Source organism: Salarias fasciatus, chromosome 6 (assembly GCF_902148845.1).
Source record: "Salarias fasciatus chromosome 6, fSalaFa1.1, whole genome shotgun sequence".
NCBI classification, from domain to species: Eukaryota; Metazoa; Chordata; class Actinopteri; order Blenniiformes; family Blenniidae; genus Salarias; species Salarias fasciatus.
In genome coordinates, this window is record NC_043750.1 from 17138205 (window position 1) to 17156140 (window position 17936).

Here is a 17936-nt window from a genome sequence, read left to right on the forward strand (position 1 = left end):
TGCAATTGATTCATCTCAGCACATCCGTGTGTGTGTGTGTGTGTGTGTGTGTGTGTGTGTGTGTGTGTGTGTGCGTGCATGCATACATACATGTATGCTAGGCTTATTTTTCTTTAATTTTAGCTGTCATTTTTTTATGAAGCGATAAAAAAAATTTCCCCCCGCCAAGACAAGTTTGTTTTGTCAGGTTTAGATATTGATATTGTCATTGTGCACAAAATAAACCAACAACAGGACAATTGATAAGTTGAATTTTTGTTGTTAGCGCTCTATGAATAAAATTACATTGAATCGGTTAAAGATAAAGTGTGTCATTATGAAGGAAAAACAAAACATCTTGGATCATCAGTTAGACTAGACTGCAGGATTATTTTTAACATTTTAATGGAGTCCCTGTTGCAGTGTTTGGATAGCTTTGGATGAAAAGTTAATCAGTGCTCAACTCTTAGATTTCTCTGTGTCTGTGTCATGCTGAACAGATTATGTCCTGGATAAGAAGAAACTTTAATATTTGTTAGGGACTGATAACGTTCACATTTGAACTGATGCAGTACCAATTCCTGGTGCCTTCGAATCGGTACCGGTCCTCAACGGTACCGATTTTCGGTATTCTGTTTGTGTTTATCTGGCAATAAATGTTAATTTGTTGCTGGCAGCAGGACGACTGAAGTTTTATATTTAAATGTTGCGCTCCTCAGCTTTGAGAAAAATCTTGTGCTTAACTAGGTGTTTAAGATTAGAAATATTCCCACCGCAGCAAGCATAATCTGCATCGCATTTTTAAAAGTGGAGCCATGATTTGAAGTGCTTTCTATCAAATAAAATCAATATTTATTCATGACGCGCTTTTCATATTACCAAGACAACTCAAAGTGCGTTCTATCAGCCATGCTGCTGCGGGCATTGAACGCTCGGCCACTGGCGTCATTATGCTTGTGTGCAATGCTGTATTCATGTCCGGCTTGAAAAATCGCTTACTCTTCCCACCCTCACACTCACAAGGATGCGTTTAGGTATCGAAACATGGTAGTGTGATTTTACGTGAATCAGTACTCTGTAGAACCAACGAAATTTGGTTTGTACCTATAAAAGTACTGAATTCGGTACCCATCCCTAATATTTACGCATGATTTCAACTTGAATTCAGTGTACCACCTCATAGTTTTATTCTATAGATTTTAGATTTATATAACAAGTGTGTTTAGATTAATATATATTAAAATTGTAGATCATATGAAGCGTTGAAACTAATATTTACAGCAGCAATAGGCAATTTCCACATGCTATATTTCAAAGATTTAAAACAAAAGTAAAAATGAACTCTGTTTCACAGAATTTTTTTAAAGATTGACGTGTGTGTGTGTGTGTGTGTGTATATAGGTATGATCCTCCATCTTGTGTTTACCGTGTGTCCCAGAGAACCTGTTCATGTCATACGTACGCTGTGCTTGATGGTAAACCAGATGCTTTCTCTCATCCACAGCCTGCTTGACCACAGATGCTAATAGCCAGTGACAAGCTCACAGTCCTAACATGTGCCAGTGTAATGAGAGGAGTAAGCAAACGGCATCAGCTATTAAGCATAAGAGGGCTTGTGCCAGAAGGCTCCCCGGTTCTTCCTCAGGCAGCGCTGCTCCAGGCTGCATTAACTCTTCCTGACAAGAGACTGCTAGGCTCAAGCAGCGCTGTTATAGATACTATGGTATGTGAGAGCAGAGGAGACATGAAGCTCGGGTGTATGTGACTCGTAGGAGGCTGAGTGGCCACTGGCTGTCATACGGTTCCACTCAGGAGACTTGCTGACTCCTCTATCGTCTTGCAACCAAATGCACTTAGCGAGAGAAAGTGTCCTTTAATGACATGCTGATGAATAATGAAGTTGTCTGACATTTAAAATATTCATTTCTGTACATTAAATGGTCAAGTAAAGGATCACTGACAACTTATCTACTAAGTAAGGCATTGACTTACCTTTTATGTATTCATTAGTGATTGATTAAGCTGCCAGTCATTCATCTATCTTCTGGACACACTTTATTCAAGTTTGCAGGGAGCTGGAGTCGATCCCAGCTAATGTCTGGCAATGCGGGACGCACACTGAGCAGGTCACATGTCCATTACAGGGCTAATACACAGAGACATACAGTCAGCCTCATAGCCGCAGGGAGTTTAGAGTCACCGGTTAACCTAACAAGCTTTCATTTGGCTTTGAATATTCACCATGTCACCAGCAGCCACATTTCGTATATCAAATACAACCAAAACGTTTGTGACGACACCAGGTAATATTAGCCCCTCGTTTTATTTGCCACGAAATGAAATGTGGACATTTATGAAGCAAAGAGGACGCCAAAATAATTATATCATAATAGAAACATAAACTTATCTGAACAATAGCATAAGGATAGCAGTAGAAGATGAATTTGAATTAAAAAGATGAAAAGCATACCTGAATAAGTAAGATCTGAGCTTCATTAAAAACAAAACAAAAAAAAGCACATTGTTCAATGGGATGTACAGAACTGTAATAATATATGCTGATATTACTATTCACAGACTAATGCTATGTGTGGCGTTCACCTGGGATCTATCACTTAAGGTCATCAGAATGGTAATTATGTCTCATTAGACTCCAGTACTACTACTGCTCCTCTACACTTTCTAATAACAATAGGAATAGTGTGCTTCAGTGAGGGTGCATTTTATGCAACTCTGCTTCATTTGCCTTTAAACTGTAGCGAGAAAAATAAAATAATTAAAAAAAAACACAAAAAAAAACAGGACAGCCTCAGCCAGTTCAGGTAATTCTCTGTTTAGCTCGGAGTTAAAGCAATATGCCTGATCTGTGTGTGTTTATCAGTCCCATTCTAAAATATTCAGATTTAACTTTTGTGAAAGATTCAATGAAGTTATACGTTATTGATGGAATTGGTGTAAGTATTACTTTGGAAATACAAAAGTAGTTGTTCTTTCCAGTTAGTTTGATCTATACTCAACATATATTTCCATTGACTTCAACATAGAGTTTGTATGAAATCTGGATCTGTGTTTTTGACCTATATTTCATATTGGAAAATAGATAAAAATTCAATAAAACCCTCCAAAAAATGATGAGAAACACAACATAAGCAATGTGTTATTGGTGGTTTTTGTAAAGACTTGTGTCCAACCAATCTCCTTGGGCAATAACCGAGGCATGGCCTAGTAAAGAAAAAGAAAAGAACAACACAAATGCAGGTCATGTTTTTTCCTACACTGATGTTTAAAATTAAATCAATATAGACAATTTTGGAGTTTGCTTTGCCTTTTGTGCCAGCAGAATGAATGAGACAGAGACCCGGTGCCTTGATAGGAACCCTTCCATTTCTCCCCCTCTTTTTTTCCTGCAGCCATGCAGGTGAATTGTTGACTTTAAATTGCCTGTGGTGTGAATGTGGCTGTAAATGGCCGGCTGTCTGTATGTGTTAGCCCCGTGATAGACGAGTGACTGGGATAAGGTCCATCCTCTGCATGACCCTGCACATAAGTGGGTGTAGATAGCGCCTGAATGGAAAAGCAGAGTGCCATGGAGAACTTTTCCTCTAATTTCTGCTATTTGATTCGTACTCTTGACCCTCTCAGAACAATACTCACCTAAATGTCTTATTTAGATGTGTACACGGGCTAATGAAAACACACACATATGATTTGCTTTGAGTAAGATTTCTTTACTCATTTGCAACAGCAGTGCGCCATGCCTGCTGGGCATATCTATTCATTTCACAGGAATTTAGCTGTAGTGAGATGATGATATGACATCTATTTCCGTACTACGTTGCCCTCTCATTTCATTTAAAATGAGAGAAAAGGAATTCTAATCTGAACTGCTCATCTGGAAGTATCTTTTTTCTAGCCGGAGGCATCGTGATGTATTTTCTTTTTTTCGGTATCCTGTAATCAAACTCGCTGATAGCCACCGCTGCACCTCTTTAAGTTGCACTTAATGAGAACAAGTCAAATTGGCCCATCTGTGGCACTACAGCTGAGGGAGCCCACCGTATCTTAATGAGGATCTCGCTACCCCATTATCTGCTGGTAACCCGACCAACATGTTACCACTATTATCCCCCCCCACCCCACCCATCCCCGGCTCGCTCATACACAAACACTCTCTCAGCCCGTTGTTATCAGCATGCCTTCCCCTTTAAGCCTGCTGCAGACAGTGTAACCACATTGGACAGTAATTGTACCTCTCGTTCCTGCCTAATTGAATTGACAAGGAGCCGGAATTGATATCATTTAACACATTGATCTTGGGAGACAATGAGACACAATCCCTGATGCTCCCACCTATTTTCTTCCCTCTGATTCATCTGCCTATTCCTTTGATTTGCCATGTTATTGACTATGAATTACTGGATTCATTCCTCACTGCGTTCACCAACACAAGGTTCAGGGATTTTTTTTTTTTTTTTTAGCCATTGTCAGTTTTAATGAATTAATTCTAAGCAAGGAGCAGAGACGTCAGAATGAATTTCAAGTGAGAACATTTTTGTTTAGGCTTTCAGCTTTGTTTTTTTTTTGTTTTTTTTGTTTTGTTTTTTTTAATATGTGCATCTTTTTTTCATCAGAGTTCATCTGTCATCCAAAAGAAAATGTTCCAGAAGACAGTTTGGATAGGAACATCAGTGTCCTAAGTCACATATACAATTTATTTCAGATATCTAGCTAAGCGTGGTTGCAATGCATCTTTCCATTTTATGATGTTGCTTTAAAGTGGAACTCTAGCTTTATTTTACATTTGAAAATAACTGAAATCAGAGGAAAAACAACCACATGCCCCATTAATCTGCACGCCATTCCAACTCATACAGATGCAGCTGTCATTGTCCGTCATTACCAAGTCAAAGGTCACAGATGCTGCTGAGCGGTCTGCTCTGCAGTGCTGTATTACTGAACTACACACTCAGTTGAGGAGGGCCTGAAAGATCGCTCAGAGCCCTCTGTTGATCTCCAGCTGTCCGCCTGCCACCAGCCGTCTCCTGAGTGGGCAGGAATAAGTCCACTTCCACTTCTCCCCCCCCCCCCCCCACTCCATACTCGATGTTTATTTGCAGACCCTTACCCTCCATCGCCTGTCTGACTCTACCCAACAGAGAATTATTTCACACCAGGGGGTGGAAAATAATGGATTGGGGGGGCAAAGTGGGAACATTGTCTGCGAAGCACCACAGGGAATTACTTGCAGTGGGAAATCAAACATGCACATTTCATGTGGCAGGCAGGCAGGCACAGAAGTAAGCAGGCAATTGTTGCTGTACGGGAGACAATTGAATCAACGGCTAAGCGTGCTGTCAAGCTTGTAATGGTTGTGAATTGGACAGCACAAACACTGTCACATCCAGGGACGCACCTGGCTGGGCACCGAGAAAAGTCATGAAGGCACTTATTTGCAATAATGTGACTCAACTTGTGTTACATGCTCATATGCACACATACACACACACACACTCATATCAGACACCACAGTTCAGACTAAGTCAAGCTGAATGTGAGCCTGACACATTGACTAACCTATGATTCATCGTTGTGGAACGTCTTGTATTTAAAGTTCATGACGGGGGATTCATGCGTAGTGGTTTTAATTGGATGTTTTATATTTTTTTCAGACAAGCATTAACATGAGGATAACATGTTTCCATCTCTGCTGAAGGAGCTTTGACATATCAAGGCAGAAATATAATTGCAGCATAAGGAGGCGTATTTTTAGATTTGGTTGTCTTTTTGAGTTAGTGTAACTGTCAGAAGCATGCTGCATCAATCTAGGAAATTCAAGATTAATTCAAAAGGATGCACTTAAAAGAAATGCGCTGATAGCTAATGCTCAGTTGTCAGTAGCAGCTTTAAAGAACAGATACATGTTGATTTAGACTTTGAAAGCTGTCAAAATAGTGCAGTCTGTTCAGTATGAACACATTCAATTACTTTTCTGAAGCTTTTCTCTTATATAAATATAAGTTGAGGTATACCTTGGGTGGTCATTGTTGTAATAGACTGCATTACAGCTGCTCTGGTTAAGTTGTTGATAACTCTGCTAGTAGCAACGGCCAACACACTACACTCAAATAATTCAGTTGAAAGTGAACGTGCACAGCTTTACTGGACTGTTTCTATTCATTCAGCTGGCCGATCAGGCACAGTTCTACTCCAGATATCCATGATAGCAACCCCAGGACCCCATCCGTATTGTTCATCTTCTCTCGGCTTTGTCCGTGCACGTGAATGCTACAGCAGCGATCTCAGGTCATAAACGTATCTCCTCGTAGCACCGGCGGTGCACCCTGAAAGGGAGCTCTGAACTGTGCAGTTCTGGTCATCTCAGATGAAAATAAGATATTTTTGATTAAATCTGTGGTCTTGTCGTGGACAGTGAGGCATGTCCGCAGCTCGATATGATTCTATCTCACCGCCATGTAGAAGCAAAGATTCCCGAGAAGGTAAAATGTTTGACCATGTCCACATTGTCAGTGTTTCCACATCACACCTTTTGCAGTGACTCAATGCTGTCTTCCTATCTAGCTTCCACACTGTTCGGTAGCGCAGGTTTGTGGCGTCAAGGTTAACGTTATTCTTGCCTCCTGTAGCGGTTGTCACCTCTGATTCAATGGAGAAGGACTTCATGTTTTCTAACTTATCGTCATATTCACATTTATGAAATTCACATGGCAGAGTGCAGAGGGTAAAATTACACAGATTATAAATGCATTTCTTATTTTCTGATATCGTGTACTCACATTTGATGTCCTACTCAAGTTCATGTTCCAGAGTGCACAGTAACAGGTGATAAACATTTCCGATTGGTTTCCGAAATCTCACAGTTTGAATTAAATTCAAAGTCTGATCTCACTGTATTCATGTAATCGTCTTAACTAAGATTAAGCATTTAAATGAAATACATTATCTGGATTTTTCCCAAAAAAATAAAACCTATAAAATTTTCATTATCAGTCTGTTTACTTGGCCCGTGAACATTAAAAAGATCTGTGTTATTTTTACCTTTTCTGGGTTCATTTAGGGTTTCGAAGTTTGCAGAATGAAGGGAAGATGTTTTAATTTCCATCAGAAGTATTCCATTTAAAGCTCCTTTCATTTTTTTGATGGAGAGCATCTGTAATCCAGTGTGTCCCTCTGGAGCCTTAATGACACATTAGGCTCTTTAGGCTACACAATAACTAATGTTTGTCATGTCCTCCGCTTTGGTGTACAAGAGCTTGCATGAGCATCAAAGTGTGTGTTTGTGTGTGTGTGGCACATAATGAAAGGCAGCTGAATGCTGTCTTAATTCCATCTCCTCCCTCCATGTCAATAACAGTGTTTTCTGTATACCTCAGGATGACATTAGTGAATATAATAAAGAAACACGATCTGTAACATGTGGCTGCTCCTCAGCTCCAAACAATAAAACTACTTGCACACAGTTCAATAGTGAGGTTGGGTTCAGGTCGGAGATCTTTTTTTCTATTTATACTGAACCCTCAAACATGATTGCTCCAAAGATGAGTGTTTCCCTCCTTGTAAATGTGGTGCATTGCTCCACAGGAAATGACTTGGCTGCGTGATTGCTATTAGAAGAGAGGGGTGACTAACTATGGTATGGCTTGGAAGACAAATGATTCATTCCTAATGTTCAACATCCATATGAGTGAAAGCTCGTGCTATATGAGCCTTGACCAAGGGCAAGCCAGCAATACGTTAGACCGAGAAGGGAATCATATCTGTTTTTATGGCTACGGGCACTTTTCAATACTTTCACATGAGTGACCTTGCACACATGTGGATTTCCCTGCAGCACGCTACTGCACTGCTAGGCTCGGGCTGTGACAAATCCAAATCGGGTCGCATGAGAATACATTCTGGTTGTTTGTCCTCAAGTTTCCATCGGTTGTTAGAAAGGAGAAGAGACGTTCAAACTCATACATGCACCATCTCTACACTGAGGTAGCAGCTCAGCTCAATTTCTTTAAGAGGCAAAAGGGAGCACAAAAAAAAAAAAAGAAAGAAAGAAAAAAATGGGGCGGCAGTGTAATCACGTCAGGGGCACAAGTTCACCATGGCGGTCCTCTCTTTCCCCCGCTGTCTCTTTGTGATAGGAAACATATTCACAGCTAATGTGAAAATATTACTTTTACAAGCCGATAGCGGCTGAGGGCATTGAAAGTGACGATCTGTGTTGACCTGGGGTTGAGTTTATCATGAGGTGTGTGTTGGACGTGGGCTCATTTGGATCTCTGAGACACGTAATATGAGGCATTCTGTTCCACTCAATTATCAAAAGGGCAGTACAATAGTACACCAACACTGAGATAAGCATCCACATCTGAAGTCTCATTAAACAGGATAACGACTAAATAGCCATTTTACTTAAGCCCCATTGTTCTGGAGTGATCAGTGCATCTCAAGAAATCTTAATTTAGGCCAGACGAGGATGATCGTGAATTTGTGTCACCAGGTATGCACTTTTCTGCAAAGGCTGATAAAGCAATTCGGCTGCTCGCCTTCACGCTACACCAGCCAGGATCATCAGATGGTTGCCTGGCAACGATACAAATATATCTGCATGCTGGTATTGCTGAGACAGAAGATGACTGTGCCTTACAATCTGTTGATCGTGCCACAAGCCATTTTTACCACAGCAAAAATTATACTTAATATTACCTTTATTGCATATGACGCTAGATTGTTCAGATCATGATAAAAAAAACACTTTGTTTACTCTTTGAAACACTTTTTTTACCTTTTCATTTTGTTTTAACAAACCAAATTGAACAGATCATATTAGAATGATCATCATTTTATTCACTTAAGTTTGAACAATAATCAACACTAATATGAATGCCATATAAATTGCATTCGTAGCTTGTTTGTTGTTGCATGAGTATACTTAGAGACACCCATAAAACTCAAACACATTCACATAGAGAACAAGCTGACTCCACACAATTGGAAGTTAGTGTTTTTTTTTGTTTTTTTTTTTTTTTTTTTTTTTTTATGAGTCACAAGTGCTAACCATTACTTTACTGTGAATTGTACTGTTCATGTCAAACAACATGCATCGGCTTAATAGCATCCATTTTTCCCTCGTTTTAATCAGCACACGTTGTGACGATATTGGCATTTTTTGTGGAGCAGTGATCAAGAGGTGTTCAAAGGAGGTGTTTTTTTTTTATTATTATTAATTTGTCTAAATTGTGTATTAAAGTTACACAACAGCTCAGTTTGTAACCATTGACCACTTACTTTAACTCCCCAAAAAAGGATGCTTTATTATGAGAAGTCACAGTTGTTTGAAGATGTTTTTGCATTAACCTAAGTTTGAGTGGAGAACAGCACATTGTCAGTGAATCATGAACTTCAACTCTTAATCTAAATATTCAAATATAAGTATTTATAGCGAATTACTTGTTGGCATCCTTCTCTTGGACTCTGGGCGTGGGACCATCCTCTGTGAAGCTTCTGGCCATTTCTGTGCGTGTATTGACTTTATTTGGCTGTTTCAACTTCCTCTTACTATCAACATCATAACTGTGCTCATCAGCTTCATTAGTGACTTTAAATTACCTGAAGGTGTTAATGTGTAGGTGCTGGATGTATTTTTATCTGCGGTAGCCTTTTGATGGACCGAGTATCCCCAGCACTCCAAAGAGAATATACAAGACAAATACGTGCATATTAGATTATTTGGCGTCTCTGAAGTCGCCACAGTGTGTCCCTCTGTGTTTTCTCTGTGACGAACTGGTAATTTTTGTCGGGTTTATTCTGTTTTTTTACTTATTGCATCAATTCGAGCATGCTGATGACTTTCTGTTTGATCAAGCTTGTGCTTGTAGATGTCCAACTTACTGGTCTTACGCCCCATTTAGTTGTAGAATGATTTGATGTTGAACATCTTGCTAATGTTTGACCTTTAATTACATAGTGGTTCATCACATGTTAGGTTCTGCTTCATAAAGAGAATATGAGTGTTTTTCTGGAAAATCAGGGCAATTAAACCGTTTTTGAAAGTTATTTGTCTACGTGACAACCATGTTTATTAAAATACTGGAAGCCATTTGTACTAGTATATTGGCAAATCTGTTCAAAAACTGCATTATAGAAAGAGTCATTGGGATTTGTTCCACTTTGCCCGGCCAGAGAGGAATAAGACTGCATTTCTCAAGAGAGATCAAAGTGTAGTTTGTGTCTCCTGGAGCAGAAATGGTTTGCTCCAAGGCACTGACACCATCTTTTTAACCTTCAGGCCAAAGTGCCATCCCCAGTCAGATTGCAGAAGTGGAAATCCAATAACTTGAGCAGTATAAATCACCCCTCTCTTTGCTATGGTTCCTGAGCAAAAACAGTAGCTTGTAAGTGGTAAATGGAGCACGCAGGTGGCATAGCTGAAAGCCAATCCTCCTCCTTGGGCAGACTTTGTGGTGAACACTATTGCCAATTCTTATTTTTTTCGTTTTTCTTCTCTTTTTTTTTTTTTTCTTTTTGTATGAAAGATGGAAAAAAAATATTTTGTCACGGTCCCTACGCTAGCAGTTCACGGCGATGCTGGTTAACTGGAGAGCAGTAAAGTGTGTGATGCTCGGCCTGTGACGCTCCCCACCGGCAGGTGAAAAGGAGCAGCTGACGGCTCTGCGTGTATCAGGTGAAGCATGCGGTAGTCTGCACTCTCCTAAAACCGCCGGTAGGAGTTGGCATTGAGGAGGAGTGCAACACACAGGGAAATTGGCGATGAATAAATTGAAAATTGCCAGAGAGTCCAGTTGCTAGGTAACATTGCAAACAGTTTTATTCACATTTCCACAGACTTTAAGTTAATTAAGAAGATGCTCATAATTTGTACACGTTTGGCAATTAAGTCCAACTTGAGCGTTGGCAAAGTACTCCGAATATACTTTTTTTTTCTGAAATATGGTGCAATACGCCAATAATCCTGAGACGAGGACTAAACTGGAACTGAAGTACCGGACCCCGTTACTCCCGGTGGTTGTGAGATGGGGCCATCTTGGATCTCATTTGTCTGTCCACCCTATCCAACAGATGCTCAGTTCAATTGACATCTGGAGAATTTCGAGGCCTTGCCAACCCCTCAAACCATCCCTGATCCATGTTTTTCTCAGTTGTGTTCATAACAGGAGGATTAAATGTGGTGTTTAAAGGTACTTCACTAGCAGACTTTATATTGTACGTGCAGTCGCCAACTCTCAGAAAATGAGAGTGAGTTTCCTGGAATCAGTGTGGAATCAGATTATCAGTGTTTCCCTTCAGCGGTTCTATTTTTTTTCCTGTTTCATGTATAGCATAACAACTGTGGAGAATTTCAACACGCCGTGACTCTGCTGACATGGTTTGCTTCTTCCTTTCCACAGACTGGCAGGAAAGAGAAAGGAGACCCGCTGAACTCCGCCATTGACAAAATGACCAAAAAGACACGGGACCTGCGCAGACAGGTGAGTCTCTGATTTTATGCCACGTGATCACCATCCTCATTTCTCCACAATACGAAATGTATCATAACTTCCACCAGACAAACTACAGGTGTGATATTATCAGTTTCCCACGGTGTACCAATCCATCTCGGTGCATCAAGTCTTTACAGGCGACTCATGAGTTTGTGTATTTGTGTGATTTTCTTTACAGCAGCGCACCATGATCTATTGATTGTGTATGAATGGGTCTTATATGTGAAACCGAGTTTGTTAAAACAGCCGCTTGGTTACTTTATTTCACATTCAGCTTATGTAGGAAACATCCTTTTGAGCTACACTAACTGTCAAAAAAAGAATGAATTTCCCCAAGGGGATCAATAAAGTATGATTTGTTTAGTTAGATGTTGGAAAAACAACACAATTTTCAAGGGAAATAAAGAAATTACAAAATGTTTTTTTTTTTTTTTTTTTTTGTAGAGACATCTTAGCTCATCCCTGCTTGTAATAGCATCAATAAAAACAGGACTTTCTTGTTAAAAAAGATTAGGAGCGCATAAACAAAAATAACAGGCCCCTTCACCCGGTACAGTGTTTTTTAACCTTTGCAGTCACGCTCTGCAAAAAAGTCTCATTTTCAGATCTGAAACAAATGTCTGCACATGTCGACAGGCTGTTTGATCATCTGCAGATCGTACCATCCTGTCTTTGAAGGACGCTTTTTTTCTAAATCGTTCGTTTCAATTCCTCCTATCTTTGGAATTGAACAGAGTACCCTGATAAAGAGACACCTCGTGCCAACCCCGTGCTTCGTCTTTCCTCTGTGTTCTGAAGCTGTTTGTTTGGGGTTATTGTCACAAACCCACGACCTGCAGATGAAGCAAAGCTGTCGGATACTTGGCAGTACATTTTGCTCCAGAATGCTTTGATAGTCTTGAGATTTCATTGTGCTGTGCACAGATTCCACACAGAGTGTGCCAGAAGCAGAAAAGCGGCCATGTAACATAGTAGAGCCTCTCAATGTTTCCCAGACGGTTCTGTGGCCGTTTCTTGGAAAGATTTTTTATTTTTTTTTTTTCTATTTTGAGCACATAACAGCTCCGTATTTTCTCATCTGTGCAGAGGACACTCTCCCAGAATCGTTATGGCTCATCAATATGCATCTGTGCGAATTCCAATCTGTTTCTTTGCTTTTCTCTCAACAATGGAGTCCTCCTGGGTCTTCTCCCATGAAACCTACTGTTGGAAAATGCCACTAATGATCAGCCATTGATGTACCTCGACCTTGAGAATAGCTTGCATCTTTTTGGATATTTTTGATTTGCTTCATGCTTTCTTCAGTCTCTGGTAGTTTTTCTTATGTCATGTTCATTTTATCCTGTTGTGTCCATGTCCTTAGAACTTTTGCTGGTATTTCTATAATCATAATTGCAGTCAGCAGAATATCAAACTACTTACAGACTCCAAATGCCTTTACCTTTATGTGTTTGTTGTAATAATTTTGTTTTTTAGGTATTTATAACTCTGTTCTTGTGTCTTGTTTTGCCATGGTCAGTGTTTAGAGTATTTTAGAAGAGAATTAAAGATCCTACAAATAAATAAATAAATCCTGTCAGTAACCACATCACATATGTCAACTCAAACAGGGAAAGTTGTAGCCATTTCTTTTCAAAAATTTCCCCTAAATGTGACAATTGTGGATTAGATTGCATCTAATTGAAAAGTCCACTCTCTCAAAATATTAAATCAGTCAGCAATAATTTAAATTAAAAAATGAAAATGACTGCTGAAAAGTCTGTTTACACTTAATTACAGTGTAATTACTGAACAGCCACCTCAAAGAAATAATTGCATTGTAATATTAAAAAGTGGCCTTTAATACTGTATTTATTCAATACTGTCATTGCGCTTCTTGCTTAGGACATAATTGACTAACTCTTATCACAAACTGGTCTTATGGTCAGTTTTGGTGCTGGCCGGACATGGGAAAAAAGGCAGCTCAATAAAGCTGACGAGCAGGACCGATGCATGAACTGATGTAAAATATCCTGTTTGATGCTGCACTGATTTTGAGTTTGATCAAATTCGATGGAGCAACAGCAGCAGATGACAAATCAACGCCGGCTGATGCTTCACACTGGACTTTGGGAGCAGATTGCATTCAGAGCCGCTCCACTCTTCCACACTTGACTGTGATTTCCAAATAAAAGTCAACTTTAGCTTTCCCTGTCCTGAGCTCAGGAAGGTTTTATCGCTGTGAATGTGACTCTTGATGTCCGACTCCACCCTCAGCACCTCTCCACATGAAGCTCCTCCAGCTGAGTGAGAGGCTTTGCTTGAGAATCATCTCAAGGCTATTGTCATCACTTCTGCACCTTTTCCCGCCACACGTGATCCTTCCCATCCCTGCACTCATTGAACAGCCAACCCCATCAGTAATGATCGTCAGTGGCTTACAGTCTTTGTGAGTAGTTATTGACGACCGTCAAGTCAGCAGTCCTCTCCGTGATTGCAGCAGCGGTTGTTGAGCCTCAGTGAGAAATATTGGATATACTGCAGAAACCGTGATTTACTCAGGCTTCACATGATGGATGAAAATATTTCAGGATCTGTGGAGTTTCTATTTTTGAAGCTGTTGGTTTTAATTATGAAAAAAAACCTGGGGGAAAAAAAATAAGAAAAGCAAATAATGTTTAAAGATGCATGTTGTGAATTTGGCACACACCTAGTTTTCATTTTCTGAAATAAGTTATTACAAAACACTTTCTTAAGCCTCTGTTTGATCCAGCAAATCATAATGTTTTCTTTGCATTGTAAATATTCCTGAAATATTGACTTATGATTTCAGGGTATCACTTTCTGAAAGAATAAACACGGCCATATATTTGATGTTTTTGTACTGCTGTGGGTTTTATTTCTTTAAACTTATCCAAGCCTCTGTCAAAATGTGATAAGCAGTTTCTACAGAAGCACAATCAAACATAGTAACAGCTGATTTGAATCGATATTCTGAATAATCACACATAATAGAGAGACGATGACTGCAGAACATGTAGCCTGAACACAGGAAATATAAACACAGTGTACCAGCAACAAGACTCACAACATGTAGGAAGTGCTTGACAAACTTATTGATCTGGCTTTGTTTTAACACTTTTATTAACCCTTTACTAACACTTTTAATCTGTTTAAATAATTAAAAAAAAAAAAAAACTATCCAATATCTACCTCCTTGTAACAATGGTTCATTCTGAGATATGTGCTTTTAAAAGCAGTGTTGAGTAAATTGTCGTCTTTACCAGCAACAATATTGATACTGCTTTCACGGACAAAAATGCTGACACCATACATTGATTAAAGCTTCATGAGTCGGTTGATATGATGCAGCCCTTCCAGCATGCTTCTATGCTTCTGGGCTGTTCCTTCAGTGTCAATTAACTCCAGCTCAAATTGTCATGACTTGCACATTTTGTAATAAAGATAAGATCCCATTTGAGTCGGCATCTTGCCCCAGAAAATGAAAACTCATCCATAAACCATCGGGACAACAGTTGTTGTGTCTGAATGGTTTCACCCCCCGCCCCCTCCAAAAAAACAACCAAAAAAAACAAAAAAAAAAACAAAAAAACAATTTCCTGTCACACAGTGTGTGGAGGGGTTTCTTGTTTTTTTGGATTTTTGCGGCATGAACTGTGTTGGAAAATTGACAATAGCAGGTACCTGCTCAGAGCAGCTATGGCCGTGTCCTCTCTGACCTCTGAGGACCAGAGGATCATTCTCAATGGGAGGCTATAACTCGCCCTCCCGTTGGGCATTTGGCGGGCCGGCTGACAGGCTGGCAGGCGGTATTCACCCTGACAGGATGTTCTATTGACTCAGGGGTTGGCTTGACAGAATGGGCGGTGTGTTTTAGCTTTGAGTTAAGATGGGAGGGCAAGCGGCGGCACACATGTTGGCATTACACGCCGCTGCGATACTGTAATTATGTCAACAAAACACGTGTTGAGTTTCGCGAGTCGGCGGCACCGTGTAGAGACACAAGACCTTCCTGAGGGGAGGAGCACGCTCGGAGCATTTCATTCTCCTCCGCGTCTGCTGTGAAAAGGAAGGATCAAATATTAGGGCAGACAAGCAGAGATGACAGACAGCATTTACTGAAATGAGAGGAGGTAAGACCAAACAGGCCCGGTGACAACGCTGCCAGAGACATGCAGCATTGTTTTCTCTTTCATGCCGCTGTGTGCGTACATGCAGACAATGTTAAGCTGTCTGTTATCCGGGGCAAATTCTGTGGATGTCAAACATGTCGTTCCCACCCCCCATTTTTTTTGTTTTCTTAGAAAATATGAATCGCTCAACACTCTCCAGTCTGGGGGAGGCAAATACAGGGAGTTGTAACCGTGCAGCATTTTACAACACAGCGACGAGAACAGAATGTTTGATCAACGACACAATTGCCAAATGTATGTTTTTCCATCCAAAGGAGGAAGCTCGCAGATGTGCGAGCAAATGTTGAATCAACCTTTGTGACTCAGAAATTACAGCCTGGCAACCTGTTATTCTTGCCTCTATCCCCAGTGATTGCACCGTTGCTTTTGATTCACAGTAGATATTAATCAACTGGATGTCTTCATGAGAAATATTCAATCACCACTCAAGTGTAGAGTCAAAGCAATACACTCTCAGGATTGATTTTTTTCTTCTTGTATTGTGTTCCCTTTTAGCAGAATAGCAAATAGAGCTGCTTTTTTTTACCCCCCTTTCCCCCGTACTCTCAAACTTACTGAAGAGTTTATGCCCCAGGCTCTTCCAAGGCTTGACCACGATACTTAGCAGGGCAGCACCCCGTAATATATTCTGTCAGCAGTTTATCTCCAAAACTTTCCTGTATGGATGCACTTCTGTTACCAAACAAATTACTGATTAAAACTGCAGAGTGAAACTCACACAATGCATATTTCTAGTCTTAAGTAATCTCAAAAGACGCAATCATCTGAACATCAAGTAGGATTCATATATATTTGTTTTTTAACTGCGTGTTGAAGTCAAGAAAATGTGTTTCGCAAGCCGATAATTTTATTCATGAAAGTTGTTTTTTTTTTCTTTCCTTTTCTCATCTTGTTAGAAGCAAACTTGTCTGCCAGTTGAAAACGTTCTTGATTTCAGAAAGAATAGTCCAAAAGTACTTTGCATTTCTCACTGGAATTGTTTGTCAGAAAAGTTGTGTGGTAAGTGTGTTAGAGGAAAGTGTGATCTTTGTTTCAGTCAGTGCCCCTCAGGGCTGATGTGGAACCGTCCCTTGCTGCTGAGACACTAACTTCACCATTGCACATCTGCTACCGGCCATTTGTGAAGCATTTTTCACGCTGACCCTCTGTGCAGGATGAGGAGATTCTGATAATGTTAACACATATGCAGTGATGTTGGCAGGTCTGCACCCTTCCTCCCTGACACTCTGCAATCACAATGATACTGTGAAGAACTCATGTGGATCTGTTGGTCATCTGTTGAGTTTAGACTTCTGCTGCTGTTTCTGTGAAAGATAAGATACATAGATATGCTGTGTACGCTCATCTTGATCAATCTAATGACATTCCCCCCACCAAAAAAAAGTACCTCAAATAACAAATAAAAGCATGAATTTTGTTATGCTCAGAGAGCATCTGCCTGTATATTTGACACATTGCATTGACATCTACCGATCAACATCACTGCGTATAGGAATAGGGAAAAACACAACATTGAAGTAGGAGACAAAAAAAATCTGATTTGTATTCAAAAAACATATATTAGACAACTGCTTTTATAGAAAAGCTTTTATTGTCGTTGTACCTTCTACCTGTGCTCTTTCTTCTTTTTTTTTTTTTAATTCAGGGTCATGGGACTGTAGGTCAAATAACTAGTACAGTTACAGTTGACATCAATAAGACCTCATGCTTGTCTTTAGACTGTGCAAATAGAAACAGGCAAATTAAAGAACACCAGAAGCCTCTGAAGCCCACAAACCAACCAAAGACTCAAATCAAAGTTGCACTGCTGCTCCACCAGGCTGCAGTAGAAGCAGCAATTACAATGATAGAAAGCAAAAGAAAAAAAAAAAAAACTTAAAAAGTAAAAGAGGTGATTAGATATAATAAGTGTGCGGCTGGAGAACTCCTCTGACATTTCTCTTACACAACACGCATACACAAAAACATGTTAACCACAGTTCAAAATCCAGTCTGAGAAGCATAGTTGTAGGTCTCACTCACAGTGAAATAAAGGGAGCATAACCAAAATAAAGAGACAGTATTGTGTTTTTTTTTTCTTTCTTTCTTTTAGTTAACAATGTCTCAGTGTAATTTGCACGAATTGCAGCCAAGAGACAGGCAGTTTGGGCTAGGGAGTGGAAATCTGAAATAATTACTTTTTTTTATACACAGGGCAAAGAAAACGCAAAGATAACATTAATTACTTGCAGGATACCAGATTAAAAAAGAAAGA

At 39.9% G+C, this 17936-nt stretch overlaps 1 protein-coding gene across 1 annotated transcript in view; it reads left to right on the forward strand.

The window, feature by feature from the left end:
- ctnna2 (catenin (cadherin-associated protein), alpha 2) overlaps window positions 1-17936 on the forward strand; it is a 343169-nt gene that overhangs the window by 226443 nt on the left and 98790 nt on the right. Inside the window, exon 8 of the mRNA XM_030094501.1 lies at window positions 11397-11477. Coding sequence (XP_029950361.1) covers window positions 11397-11477 — 81 coding nt within the window. The remainder of the gene's footprint in view (window positions 1-11396; window positions 11478-17936) is intronic.